The sequence below is a fragment of the Camarhynchus parvulus genome, chromosome 2 (assembly GCF_901933205.1).
Source record: "Camarhynchus parvulus chromosome 2, STF_HiC, whole genome shotgun sequence".
NCBI classification, from domain to species: domain Eukaryota; kingdom Metazoa; phylum Chordata; class Aves; order Passeriformes; family Thraupidae; genus Camarhynchus; species Camarhynchus parvulus.
The window spans coordinates 150,630,897-150,644,255 of NC_044572.1; the positions used below are offsets into that span (position 1 = coordinate 150,630,897).

Consider the following 13,359-nt stretch of genomic DNA (forward strand, 5'->3'; position numbering starts at 1 on the left):
GCAATTCCTGTGATTTACAGATGCCTCTCGTACTCCCAAGGTCTTGTGCTGGTCCATCCATAGCTGGTGAAGGATAAGGGAAAGAACTTGTATGAAGAGCAGCTGATGTAGCTATAGACATTCACTTTTCAGAAACAGTGGGTTGACCTTGTTACTCTCTACAGGTACCTGAACTGAAGTCATAATATCAGTTTGTCTGACACAGCCTTGCAAGTCATGATGTGGGGAATGTTTTCCTGCACACAACTCTGCAGTGTCATGTCCTGCTCTTGAGGAAGTGTCCATCTGACCTTGGTGGAAGCTTTTAAGTGAGAGTTGGTATTTGGGAGGATTTGTTTGGAAGATGTGTGTCAGAAAAACCAAAATATACAAGAAAAGCCTAAGAAAAACATGGTTGTCATCAAGTAGGCCATTCTGTGGCTCCTGTGTGGTTTAGTTTGTGGGTGTGTTATGAAGAGGGGTGCCATTCCACTGCAGCCATGTCAGGCTGGTGTGGAATTTGCAGCTGCGCTGTGCATGAGGAGCTGCCCCTTCCATCACAGTCATTCCTCCTTTGAAGTGTGAGTATTTGAAACCAAAGTCTGGTGTTGAATGTGTGTGTCAAAGGGGACTGAAGATGTGACCAAGATTTGGAGAGGTGGGGTGTCATCGGTGAGGTCATTCCATGGAAATCATGGTTTTGGGTTTGTGAGAATTATTGTGAAGAGGGGCCCCAAACTGTCCCAGGTGTGTCAGGCTGGTCTGGGCTTTGCATCTGTGCCAGGTGTGCACACCTGGACTCTTCCACTCCTTGTCAGCAGTTGGAGAGTTGCCCCTTCAGTGAGCTGGCCGGCGATGGAGTGGCTGTGGCACCACTTGTCTGTTCCACTGGTCAGAAGGACCTTGAGACTAAGAGTTAAAGTAATCTCCCAAAGTTCAGGTAAAGGAAATGTGAAGTTCTGCATCTGGACAAGAATTGCACTCGGCCCTGGATAATGTTGTAGGCTCAGAGTCTGAAAAGTGACTTTTGTGAGCAGGACCCTGTAGTGCTGATAGAGAACAGAGCGATCAGCAGGTCGCAGTGGGGAATTACTCCAATCCGCGTCACCTGTGTCCATGACAGATTTCAGAAACTTTTCAACCTGAAATCCTGAGGGGTAGCTCTTTCCTTCTTTAGAGCACTGATCAGATCCCATGTGGAGTGATGTAGACACTTCTGGCCTCAACAGGTGAAGAAGCACAAGTGGGTAGTGGACAAACACCAGTCGAGGGCCACCAGATAGTGCAAGGGCTGGAGAATCTTTGCTATCGGAGAGGCTGAGAGAGCTGGGACTCTCAGGAGACAGGGCTGGGCAGGGATGTGTCACCAGTGTGTGGGAGCCCAGCTGTTCTCAACACTGCACACGTGAAGGGAAAGGGGGCCCGTGCATGAGTGAAAATAGATGGAATTCCATGAGCAAAAGAAGGACGAATTTTTCAGTGTTTCTGGATGGTCATGGAGTTTAAGAGGCAATGGGGTCCCTCTTCTTGGAGATCCTAAACTGAACAGGCCATAATCCTGGAAATCCTGCTCCTGCTGGGTCTGCTCGAGCATAAGTAATGGAAACACTTGCTCTCCAGATTTCCTGCTCAAGTGGATGCTCCTGTTCCTCTGTTCACAGGGGGATTCAAGAATGCTGCTGGGAAGAGAATTTTCCAAGTGTATCCTGTCATAGAGTGACTTTGTCTGGGCAGTGCCCAGGAGAGAGTTGTTTTGTCCAAGCATTTGGTAGATGAGGTGATGGCCTTGTGTCATGTTCTGGAAACTTTGCCCTTCTCCACTGTTTTCCATGCCAGTGTTGGTTGTTACTGGTGGGGCACGTTCCCTAAGAAAGGTTCTTTGCTTCCTTTCCATCCAACATAATGATTGACTGCTGGCATTGCACAGGGTGAGGATGTGAGACCATTGGAATTCAAAAAGAGATGGAAGCAACTCAGGTTGTGATGCAAGAAAAATTTATTGAAGTGAAAGAATGCTGAGAAAGAAGAAGCTGAAGGAATCAGGTGTGAGGTTGAAGTAGGGAGACCACCAGCCAAGGTGCTTTGATTGCAGGAGCTGTTGGCAGAGGCCAGAGCTGGTGGTGTCAGGGCTGGTGCTGAGGGCCCTTAGCAGATGGAGCCATAGCCCCTTCTGCCATAGCAGCCCAGGCCTCCCAGGCCATAGCCAAGGCCAAAGCCAAATCCCCCAGAGATGGGCTGTCCCTGGGCATTGAGCTCAGTGCCCAGAGCAGCGGAGGAGGTGGATCCGACGGCGGTGTTCTGGGGGAAGGAGGTCATGATGGGTCCTGGCAGGGTGACCAGCACAGGGGAAGGGTTGATGATGACGTGGGAATCCTGGCATTGCAGGGCACAGGGCTCGTTGCAGCTGTTGGCCAGCGGGGTGGGTCCGCAGGGACGGCAGAGGCTGTTGCAGGCCATGGGTGTGGTGTGGAGAGTCCCTGGAAGAGATGAGATGAGGTTACAAAGGGGTGTATGTATGCGTGGGGCAGTGATGCAGGAGGGTGAGGGAGCGTGGAGGCTGCTGTGGGGCTGTGAAGAGGTGTGAGGGCTGCTGAGGCTGGGGCTGAGCGTGCTGGGAGAGAGGGGCCAGGAGTGCAGGAGTAGGAGGGTCAGGGCTTGAAGCTCACCTGGTTGTTGGCAGGAGCAGGAGGAGAAGGCTTGAGGAGAAGTGTGTGAGGGAGAGAGGCTCTGGGCCGGCTTTTATGCTGGTTCTGGATGGGTGGGACAGCCTTGTCCCATGGCCTTGGGGCATTTTGCAGGCCATAGTTCCTGGTTGGCTCAGAGTGGTGAGTGCTGAGGTGGGGAGTGTTTTCCATCCCACAACTCTGCAGCGTCATGTCCTACTTTAGAGTCCGTGTCCATCTGACATTGGCCGCAGCTTTTAAAGGTAAGTAGTAGAGACCAAAGAATGTTGATGATGATGATTTTTGTGGAGGGCTGTGTACATGAGGTTTGGACATTTGGGTGTCAACAGTGAAGTCACCCAATGTCCTATGTGTGCTGTGAATTTTGGGTGTCTTGTCAAGAGGGTCCTCATTCCCCCACAGCCACGTCAGGCTCATCTGGGCTTTGCAGCTCTTCTGGGGGTAACGAGTGTCCCCTTCGATCACATTCTCTCCCTCCCTATCCCATTGCCAACATTTTAAACCTGTCTCTATGCCAGGCCTTTTGTACTGGCTATGGGAGAACAATGCCTGTGATGCCTTCCTGCTGTCCAATGTCTTGTGTTGGTTCATCCTGTAGCTCTGGTCTCTACTGGGTCCAGCAAGGTCACACTGTGGGGTCCCATTGCTGGGCTCTGAGTTTATCCTAGTAAGGAAAACTGGTGCAGGATAAGAAGAAGACTTCAGGACCTCTTGAAGGACCTGGATACATTCAATTTTCGGAACACAAGTATTGTCCTTTTTTCTGTCTCACTGTACCCGAATGAAGATCATCAGTTTTTCCAAGCCCAGCCTGACGAGTTCTGGAATTCCTAATATCAGAGGGCTTTGGAAATTGATAGGTCAGCAGAAAAATTATTTAGGAAGTAGAAATTTAGGAAAAATAGAACAATGGTCTGTGTATTAGCACTTGCCTGAATAACTCCCTAAGCCACAGAGAAGTATATCTAGTGAGATATTAAGAAGTTTTAAGCTTAGTGATGGAGCTCTGTGCATTGTGTCTTATGGCTTACAAGCAGGTATTTTATTTGAAATAAGCAGGCAATGTTTTAACCAAAGGTATGTGTGCTTATAGTAGTTGGTTAGAACTACTATCAATATGCTTTTGCTTTGTGTGATTGGTCAAAAATCTTTTCAAGTAAGTTGTAACATGAAGTTCTTGGTCTGCTGCCTGGGATGTGAGCTGATGGCATCTTCCCAATGTGATAACCATATAATGAGACTGATGCTGAAAAATAGAACAGCTCAAGGCAAGTTCCTAGCAGTCCCGTCCTGTCCGTGATTTGTACACAGACCCCTGGCTGGTGATAAAAGTCATGAGCTGGGGATTGTGTTCCTTCCTGCAACTCTACATTTCCATGTCCTGCTCTTGTGAGCATGTCCATCTGACCTTGGCAGCAGCTTTAAAGTAAGAGTTGATGTTTGGGAGGAATTTGCTTGGAAGGTGTGTGTCGAAGAAACCAACATAAACCACTAAAGCCTATGAAAATTGGGGTGTCATCAATGTGGTCAACCAATGGGACAGGTGTGTTTCGGTTTGTGGCTGCATTTGAGAGAGGGATCCCATTCCTTTACAGCCGTGTCAGGCTGATCTGGGCTTTGTGGCTGTGCTGGGCATTAGGTCCTGCCCCTTCCAGGGCATTTACTCCCTCCCACCTTGCCCATGGATTTCCAGGGACCCTGTTCCTGCAGGCAAGGATGGGACAATTTTTCCCCTACAAAGCATTTTCAAGTTCAGCTTGTAGAAGGTGTTGTGGAACAGATAGTGTTGATTATGGTGTGCAAAATCCTGTCTTAGTGACCTCTGAGTTGCCTACAGAAAAAAAAGAATCTTAGTGTGGATGATGAGGGAGCCATGGCTGGTGTTTACCTCCACCTCTTAGCAATGTCTTTGGCATTGTCTCCTACTGCATCATCCCAGTCTATGCAAGGATGTACAGGTGGTGTAAAGGGCCAGTGAGGTGGCCTGCTCTATTCATACAATATTTAAAGAACATGACCTGGAACCTTGTGATGCAAAGTCAAGCTGGAGTCAAACTTCAAATGAAGTAACTCTAGAGTCATTTCCATGAGGCCAACTGTGTTCAACATCCTCAAAAATGATGTGAGTCAGTGTGAGCAGTTCTGGGGTCCCCAGGGGAGGAGGCCCATAGACTTAGTGAAACAAGGCCAGTCCAGGGCTACCAAGATTTTTAAAGGGCTGGAGGATTTTTCAGAGATGACTGAGAGACCCGGGATTCCAGGAGACAAGTCTGGATGTGGGGTTGTTACAAGTCAGCAAGGACAGAAGTGAAAACAGATGGAATTCCATGGGCAGAGCTGGCAAGCCTTTTTTAGTGTGAGGGTGGTCACAGCGTGGAAGCGGTGCAGGAGTTTCTCTGTCCAGAGAGGTGAAAACCTGAAGTGTCCATGGTTCTGGAAATCCTTCTCTGGGTGGACTTCCTTGAGCAGAGGGATGGAAGCCCTTGCAGCACTTGGTGAGTTTCTCTCAGAGTGGATGTTATTGCAATTGTTTGTGTGGTTTGAGAATTCTGATGGGAGGAGATCTTGTCAAGGGAATGCTGTCATGGAGAGTCTTTGCCAGAGCAATGAGCAGGAGAGCATTGATGTGTCAAAGCCTTTGGTATGGCAGGAGATGTGATTTTGTCATGTTCTGGACGGTCATCCTTCAACCCTGCTTCCTGTGGCAGTCCTCGTTGTTACTCTTGGGGTTCAACTTGTTTAGGAAGGTGTTGTGCCCCATTTCCATCCTCCCCATGGGTGAAGGTGTGAGAGCTTTGGAATTGAAATGAAGAGGAAACATGTGAGACTTTGATGCAGAAAAACTTTATTGACGAAAAAGCATTAAAAGGCAAGAGAGAGATCTTGAAGGGATCCAGGGTGAGGTACAAGTAGGGCAAATATGAGCCAAGGTGCTTTGGTTGCAGGAGCTGTTGGCAGAGGCCAGAGCTGGTGGTGTCAGGGCTGGTGCTGAGGGCCCTTAGCAGATGGAGCCACAGCCCCTTCTGCCATAGCAGCCCAGGCCTCCCAGGCCGTAGCCAAGGCCAAAGCCAAATCCCCCAGAGATGGGCTGTCCCTGGGCATTGAGCTCAGTGCCCAGAGCAGCAGAGGAGGTGGATCCGACGGCGGTGTTCTGGGGGAAGGAGGTCATGATGGGTCCTGGCAAGGTGACCAGCACAGGGGAAGGGTTGATGATGACGCGGGAATCCTGGCATTGCAGGGCACAGGGCTCGTTGCAGCTGTTGGCCAGCGGGGTGGGTCCGCAGGGACTGCAGAGGCTGTTGCAGGCCATGGGTGTGGTGTGGAGGGTGCCTGGAAGAGAGAGAGAGGGGTGAGGCAGGGTAGCGGGATGTGCGGATGTGAGGGTGGAAGTGTGAGAAGGGCAAGAGAGTGTGGAGGCTGTTGTTTGTCTGTGGGGAGGCATGAAGGCTGCTGAGGCTGAGGCCGAGCATGCGGGAAGAGAGGGGCTAGGGCTGCAAGAGCAGGAGGATCAGGGGATTGAGTCTCACCTGGTTTTGGAGAGGAGCAGGAGGAGAAGGCTTGAGGAGAAGTGTGTGAGGTAGAGAGGCTCTGGGCCGGCTTTTATGCTGGTTCTGGAGGGGCAGGACAGCCTTGTCCCATGGCCTTGGGGCATTTTGCAGGCCACAGTTCCTGGTTGGCTCAGAGTGGTGAGTGCTGAGGTGGGGAGTGTTTTTCATCCCACAACTCTGCAGTGTCATGTCCTACTTTTGACTCCGTGTCCATCTGACATTGGCCGCAGCTTTTAAATGTAAGTAATAGAGACGAAAGACTGTTGATGATGATGTTTGCTGTGGAGGGCTGTGGATGTGACCAGAGCTTTGGTCAGTGGGGTGTCAACAGTGAAGTCACCCCCTGGCCCCGGTGTGCTGTGGTTTATGGGTGTCTTGTGGAGAGGGTCCTCATTCCCCCACAGCCACGTCAGGGTCATCTGGGTTTGCAGCTCTACTGGGGGTGATGACGCGTGTCCCCTTCCATCACATTATTTCCCTCCCTGTCCCCTTGTCAACATTCTTTAGCTGTCTCTATGCCATGCTTTTCCTGCTGGCTATGGGAGAACAATCCCTGTTACACCTCCCCTGCTGTCCAAGGTCTTGTGTTGGCTCTTCCGTAGCACTCATGTCAACTGGGCCCATCAAGGTCACGCTGTGGGGTGCCATTGCTGGGCTCTGAGTGAAACCTGGAAAGAACTGGTGAAGGTCTAAGAAAAGATGTGAGGAGTAGTTGAGGCTAATGTGACCTTTTTTTTCCAAAAACAATTCTTGACATTATTACACTCTAGAGGTAGTTAAACTGAAATTGTTACATTGGTTTTGTGTGCCTTGGATTTGGGATTTGTGATGTGGGGTCTGCTTTCCTGCACACAATTCTGCAGTGTCATATCTTGCCCTTGAGGCTGTGTCCACCTCACCGGGGCCACAGCTTTTAAGTGAGAGTGGGTATTTGGGATGATTTGCTTGGAAGATGTGTGTCACAAAGACAAAAACATACAACAAAAGCCCAAGGAATAATATGGTGTCATCAGTGAGGCCATTCTGTGGCACTCGTGTGGTTTAGTTTGTGGGTGTGCTGTGAATATGGGCTCCATTCCACCACAGCCTTGTCAGGCTGGTGTGGCCTTTGCACCTGTGCAGTGCATGAGGAGCTGCCCCTTCCATCACAGTCATTCCTCCTTTAAAGTGAGAGTATTCAGACCAGAAGTTGGTGTTGATGATGCGTGTAAAGGGGACTGAAGATGTGACCTGGTTTAGAAAGGTGGGGTGTCGTCAGTCAGGTCAGCCTGCGGAACTCACGGTTTTGGCTTTGTAGGGTGTTATTTAGAGGGATCCCAAAGTATCCCAGGTGTGTCAGGCTGGTCTGGGCTTTGCCTCTGTGCCAGGTGTGAGCACCTGGAGTCTTCTGTTCCATGTGGGCAGTTGTTGAGTTGAGTTGCCTCCTCAGTGAGCTGGCAGGTTGTGGAGTGTCTGAGGCCCCACTTGGCTGTTGCACCAGAGTGATCAGGAGACTGAGGGTTCAAGGAATCTCCCAAAGTTCAAGAAAGGGAAACGAGAAGTTCTCTATCTGGAGAGGAATTGCACTTGGCGCTGGATAATGCTGTGGGCTCAGAGTCTGAAAAGTGGCTTTTGTGAGCAGGACCCTGTGGTGCTGATCGAGAACAGGTAGACCAGGAGATTGCAGTGGGGCATTACTTCTATCAGTGTCATCCGTGTCCAAGACAGATTTCAGGAAATTGTTGACATGAAGTCATGAGAGGTGGCCCATGCTCTCTTTAGAGCACTGGAGAATTTCCATGTGGGGTGGTGTGGACAGTTCTGTCCTCAAGATATGAAGAAGTACACAAGGATAGTGGAAAAAGGCCAGTTGAGGGCCACCAGATACTTAAGGGCCTGGTGGATCCTTGTAGAGGAGAGACTGAGAGAGCTGGGACTCTGAGGAGACAAGGCTATACAAGGGGAGACACAAGTGTGTGGGAACCCTATTGTTCTCAGCACTGTAGACATGAAGGGAAAGAAGGCACGTGCACAAGTGAAAATAGATGGAATTCCATGGGCAGAGGAAGGAAGAATTTTTCAGTGTGTGTGGATGGTCCCAGAGTGTAAGAGACAATGGGGTCCCACTTCCTGGAGGTCCAAAACTGAACAGGCCATAATCCTGGAAATACTGTTCCGGCTGGGCCACACTTCACAAGGGGGGTGGAAGAAATTGTACTCTGGAGTTGCTGCCCAAGTGCATGATGTAATTCCTCTGTTCACTGGAAGGACTCAAGAATGCTGCTGGGAAGAGAATTTTCCAAGTGTATCCTGGCATAGAGTGACTTTGGCTGGGCAGTGCGCAGGAGAGAATTGTGTCAAAGCTTTTGGTAGATGAGATGATGGCCTTTTGTCATGTTCTAGAACATTCCCTGCTCTCCCCTCTTTCCCATGTCAGCCTTGGTTGTTCCTGGTGGGGACATATTTGCTAAGAAATGTTCTTTGTTCCCTTTCATTTCAACGTAATGGTTGAGTGCTGGCGTTGCACAGGGTGAGGATGTGAGACCGTTGGAATTCAAAAAGAAGATGAAACAACTCAGGTTGTGGTGCAAGAAAACTTTATTGAAGTGAAAGAATGATGAGAAAGAAGAAGCTGAAGGAATCAGGTTTGAGCTTGAAGTGGTGAGACCATCAGCCAAGGTGCTTTTGTTGCAGGAGCTGTTGGCAGAGGCCAGAGCTGGTGGTGTCAGGGCTGGTGCTGAGGGCCCTTAGCAGATGGAGGCATAGCCCCTTCTGCCACAGCAGCCCAGGCCTCCCAGGCCGTAGCCAAGGCCAAAGCCAAATCCCCCAGAGATGGGCTGTCCCTGGGCATTGAGCTCAGTGCCCACGGCAGCGGAGGAGGTGGATCCGACGGCGGTGTTCTGGGGGAAGGAGGTCATGATGGGTCCTGGCAGGGTGACCAGCACAGGGGAAGGGTTGATGATGACGCGGGAATCCTGGCATTGCAGGGCACAGGGCTCGTTGCAGCTGTTGGCCAGCGGGGTGGGTCCACAGGGACTGCAGCTGTTGTAGCAGGCCATGGCTGTGGTGTGGAGGGTACCTGGAAGAGAGAGGCGTGAGGCAGGACAAGGGTGTTTGAATGTGAGGGGCAGTGATGCAGAAGAGAGAGGGAGTGTGGAGGCTGTGGGGACGTGTGAGGATGGCTGGAGCTGAGCGTGCTGGGAGAGAGAGGCCAGGAGTGCAGGAGCAGGAGGGTCAGGGGCCTGAGGCTCACCTGGTTGTCGGCAGGAGCAGGAGAAGGCTTGAGGAGAAGTGTGTGAGGGAGAGAGGCTCTGGGCCGGCTTTTATGCTGGTTCTGCAGGGGCGGGATAACCTTGTCCTTTGGCCTTGGGGCATTTTGCAGGCCAAAGTGCTTGGTTGACTCAGTGTGGTGAGTCCTGAGGTGGGAAGTGTTTCCCATCCCACAATTCTGCTGTTTCATGTTCTGCTTTTGAATCCGTGTCCATCTGGCCCTGTCGGCAGCTTTAAATACATTTATTAGAGAACAAAGTCTGTTGATGATGATGTTTTTTGTGGAGGGCTGTGGACATAACAAGAACTTTGGTCAGTGGGGTGTCAACAGTGAAGTCACCCCTTGGCCCTGGTGTGCTGTGGTTTGTGGGTGTCTTGTGGAGAGGGTCTTCATTCCCCCGCAGCCACGTCAGGCTCATCTGGGCTTTGCAGCTCTACTGGGGATGACGGGTGTCCCCTTCCATGACTTTCTCTCCCTCCCTGTCCCACTGCCTGCATTCTAAACCTGTCTCTATGCCTGGTATTTCCTGCTGGTTATGTTAGAACAATGCCTGTGACACCTTTCCTGCTGTCCAATATCTTGTGTTGGTTCATCCCATAGCGCTCGTCTCCACTTGCCCCAGCAAGGTCAGACTCTGCGGTCCCATTGCTGGGCTCTGAGTGAAACCTGGAAAGGAAATCTGCAGCAGGATAAGAAGATGACATGTCAGGAGCAGTTGGAAAACCTGAGGGCATTTATTTTTCAGAACAAAAGAGTTGACCTTTTCTACTCTGTCAAGGTACCTGAATGAAAATCATAGCGTCAGTGTTTCCTAGCCTAGACTGGCTAGTCATGAGTTGGGGACTGTTTTCCTTCCTGCAGCTCTGTAATTCCATGTCCTGTTCTTGTGCTCAAGTCCATCTGACCTTGGCAGCAGCTTTAAAGTGAGAGTTGGTATTTGGGAGGATTTGCTTGGCGGGTGCATGTCAGAGAAACCAAAATAAACCACAAATGCCTATGAAAATTAGGTGACATCAGTTAAGATAACCCATGGGACAGGTGTGCTTTGGTTTGTGGCTGCATTTGAGAGAGGGGCCCCAATTCTTTTCAGTTCTGTCAGGCTGGACGGGGCTTTGTGGCTGTGGTGGGCATTGGGTCCTTCTCCTTACAGTGCATTAATTCTCTCCCACCTTACCCATGGATTTCCAGGCACCTTGTTTCCCCTACAAAGGACAATTTTTTCCCCTCCAAAGCATTTCCAAGTTCAGCTTCTACAAGGTGATGAGGAGCAGTTAGGATTGATTTTGGAGGGCAAAATCATATCTTAGTCACCTCTGTGTTACATACAGAAAGAAAAAAATATACTTTGGATGCTGAGGGAGCCATGGTTGGTGTTTACCTCCACCTCTTTGCAATGTCTTTGGCACTGTCTCCTACTTCGTCATTACAGACCTTGCCAGGATGTACAGGTGGTGTAAAGGGTCAGTGAGGTGGTCTGCTCTATTTATATAATATTTAAAGAACATGACCTGGGACATTGTGATCCGAATTCAAGCTGGAGTCAAACTTCAAATGAAGTAACTCTAGAGTAATTTCCATGAGGCCAACCCTGTTCTACATCCTCAAAAATGCTGTGAGTCAGTGTGCGCAGTTCTGGGGTCCCCAGGGGAGGAGGCCCACAGACTTAGTGAAACAAAGCCAGTTCAGGAACACCAAGATATTGAAAGGTCTGCAGGATTTCTCACAGGGACTGAGGGTCTTGGGACTTCCAGGAGACAAGTCTGGATGGCAATTGTTACAAGTCGGATATGGTACAAGTGGAAATGGATGAAATTCCATGGGTAGAGCAGAGAAGCCTTTTTTAGTTTTAGGGTGGTCACAGAGTGGAGGAGGCGCAGGAGTCTCTGTGTCCAGAGAGATGAAAACCTGACCTGTCCATGGTTCTGGAAATTCTACTCTGCGTGGCCTTCCTTGAGCAGAGAGGATGGAAGCCCTTGCAGCACTTGGTGGGTTTCTCTCTGAGTGGATGTTGCTGTAGTTTGAGAGTTGTGATGGGAGGAGATCTTGTCAAGGGAATGCTGGCATGGAGAGGCCTTGCCAGAGCAATGAGCAGAACAGCATTGTTGTGTCAAAGCCTTTGGAATGGCAGGAGATGTGATTTTGTCATATTCTGGGAGGTCATCCTTCAACCCAGCTTCCTGTGGCAGCCTTGGTTATTATGGGTGGGGTTTCTACTTGTTTAGGAAGGTTTTGAGCCCCTTTGCCATCCACCCCATGGGTGAAGGTGTGAGAGCTTTCAAATTCAAAAATGAGACATGAGGCTTTGATGCAGGAAAATTTTATTTAGGCAAAAGAATAAAAAGACAAGGGAGAGAACTTGAAGGGATCCAGGGTGAGGTACAAGTAGGGCAAATATGAGCCAAGGTGCTTTGGTTGCAGGAGCTGTTGGCAGAGGCCAGAGCTGGTGGTGTTAGGGCTGGTGCTGAGGGCCCTTAGCAGATGGAGCCATAGCCCCTTCTGCCATAGCAGCCCAGGCCTCCCAGGCCGTAGCCAAGGCCAAAGCCAAATCCCCCAGAGATGGGCTGTCCCTGGGCATTGAGCTCAGTGCCCAGAGCAGCAGAGGAGGTGGATCCGACGGCGGTGTTCTGGGGGAAGGAGGTCATGATGGGTCCTGGCAGGGTGACCAGCACAGGGGAAGGGTTGATGATGACGCGGGAATCCTGGCATTGCAGGGCACAGGGCTCGTTGCAGCTGTTGGCCAGCGGGGTGGGTCCGCAGGGACTGCAGCGGTTGTAGCAGGCCATGGGTGTGGTGTGGAGGGTGCCTGGAAGAGAGAGGGTGAGGCAGGGCAGGGATGGGGGAGGGCAAGGGGCAGTGCTGGAGTGTGGAAGCTGCTGTGCGGAAGGATGAGAGCTGCTGAGGTTGGGGCTGAGCATGCTGGAAGGGCCAGGGGTGCAGGAGCAGGAGGGTCAGAGGATTGAGGCTCACCTTGTAGTCTGCAGGAGCAGAAGGAGAAGTGTGTGAGGGAGAAAGGCTCTGGGCCGGCTTTTATGCTGGTTGTGGAGGGGCGGGGCAGCCTTGTCCCATGGCCTTGGGACATTTTGCAGGCCTGGTAAGTGCTGAGGTGGGGAGTATTTTGCTCCCCACAATGCTGCAGTGTCTTGTTCTGCTCTTGAGGCCATCTCCTTGGCAGCAGCTTTTAAATGCAGGTATTAGACACCAAAGGCTTCTGTTAATGTTGTTTCTCTGGGAGGGCTGAAGACGTGACCAGAGCTTTGGAGAAGTGGGATGTCATCATCGTGGCAGTGGCGTGCTGTGGTTTTGTGGGTGTGTGGTGAAGAGGGGCCTCATTCCACCACAGCCACGTCAGGCTGGTTTGGGCTTTGCAGCTCTTCTGGTGGGGAGTTAACAGGTGACAGCTCCCCTTCCATCACATTTTCTGTCTCTCTACCATATTGCAAAATTCTTAACATCCCTATATTTCAGGCCTTTTCCCCTAGTGATGGGAAAGCAATTCCTGTGATTTACAGATGCCTCTCCTACTCCCCAAGGTCTTGTGCTGGTCCATCCATAGCTGGTGAAGGATAAGGGGAAGAAATTGTGAGAGGAGCAGCTGATGTAGCTATAGACATTCACTTTTCAGAAGAAGTGGGTTGACCTTGTTACTCTCTACAGGTACCTGAATTGAAGTCATAATATCAGTTTTGTCTGACACAGCCTTGCAAGTCATGATGTGGGGAATGTTTTCCTGCACACAACTCTGCAGTGTCATGTCCTGCTCTTGAGGAAGTGTCCATCTGACCTTGGTGGAAGCTTTTAAGTGAGAGTTGGTATTTGGGAGGATTTGTTTGGAAGATGTGTGTCAGAAAAACCAAAATATACAAGAAAAGCCTAAGAAAAACATGGTTGTCATCAAGTA

General features: G+C 50.5%; 4 protein-coding genes across 4 annotated transcripts; all 4 read right to left on the reverse strand.

The window, feature by feature from the left end:
- Positions 1-2,124: 2,124 nt before the first annotated feature.
- On the reverse strand, positions 2,125-2,436 carry LOC115901062 (feather beta keratin-like). The gene has a single exon (XM_030943361.1). The coding sequence runs from the start codon at positions 2,434-2,436 to the stop codon at positions 2,125-2,127; it is 312 nt and encodes a 103-aa protein (XP_030799221.1).
- Positions 2,437-5,661: 3,225 nt separating this feature from the next.
- Positions 5,662-5,973, reverse strand: LOC115901077 (feather beta keratin-like). The gene has a single exon (XM_030943393.1). The coding sequence runs from the start codon at positions 5,971-5,973 to the stop codon at positions 5,662-5,664; it is 312 nt and encodes a 103-aa protein (XP_030799253.1).
- Positions 5,974-8,937: 2,964 nt separating this feature from the next.
- On the reverse strand, positions 8,938-9,249 carry LOC115901178 (feather beta keratin-like). The gene has a single exon (XM_030943585.1). It carries the CDS (start codon positions 9,247-9,249, stop codon positions 8,938-8,940), a length of 312 nt encoding a protein of 103 aa, XP_030799445.1.
- Positions 9,250-11,932: 2,683 nt separating this feature from the next.
- On the reverse strand, positions 11,933-12,244 carry LOC115901164 (feather beta keratin-like). The gene has a single exon (XM_030943565.1). The coding sequence runs from the start codon at positions 12,242-12,244 to the stop codon at positions 11,933-11,935; it is 312 nt and encodes a 103-aa protein (XP_030799425.1).
- Positions 12,245-13,359: the final 1,115 nt, after the last annotated feature.

What these genes read in the sequence shown, in the direction of transcription:
- LOC115901077 (XM_030943393.1), bottom strand. Translation starts at nt 5,973, where the DNA reads ATGGCCTGCAACAGCCTCTGCAGTCCCTGCGGACCCACCCCGCTGGCC.
- LOC115901062 (XM_030943361.1), bottom strand. Translation starts at nt 2,436, where the DNA reads ATGGCCTGCAACAGCCTCTGCCGTCCCTGCGGACCCACCCCGCTGGCC.
- LOC115901164 (XM_030943565.1), bottom strand. Translation starts at nt 12,244, where the DNA reads ATGGCCTGCTACAACCGCTGCAGTCCCTGCGGACCCACCCCGCTGGCC.
- LOC115901178 (XM_030943585.1), bottom strand. Translation starts at nt 9,249, where the DNA reads ATGGCCTGCTACAACAGCTGCAGTCCCTGTGGACCCACCCCGCTGGCC.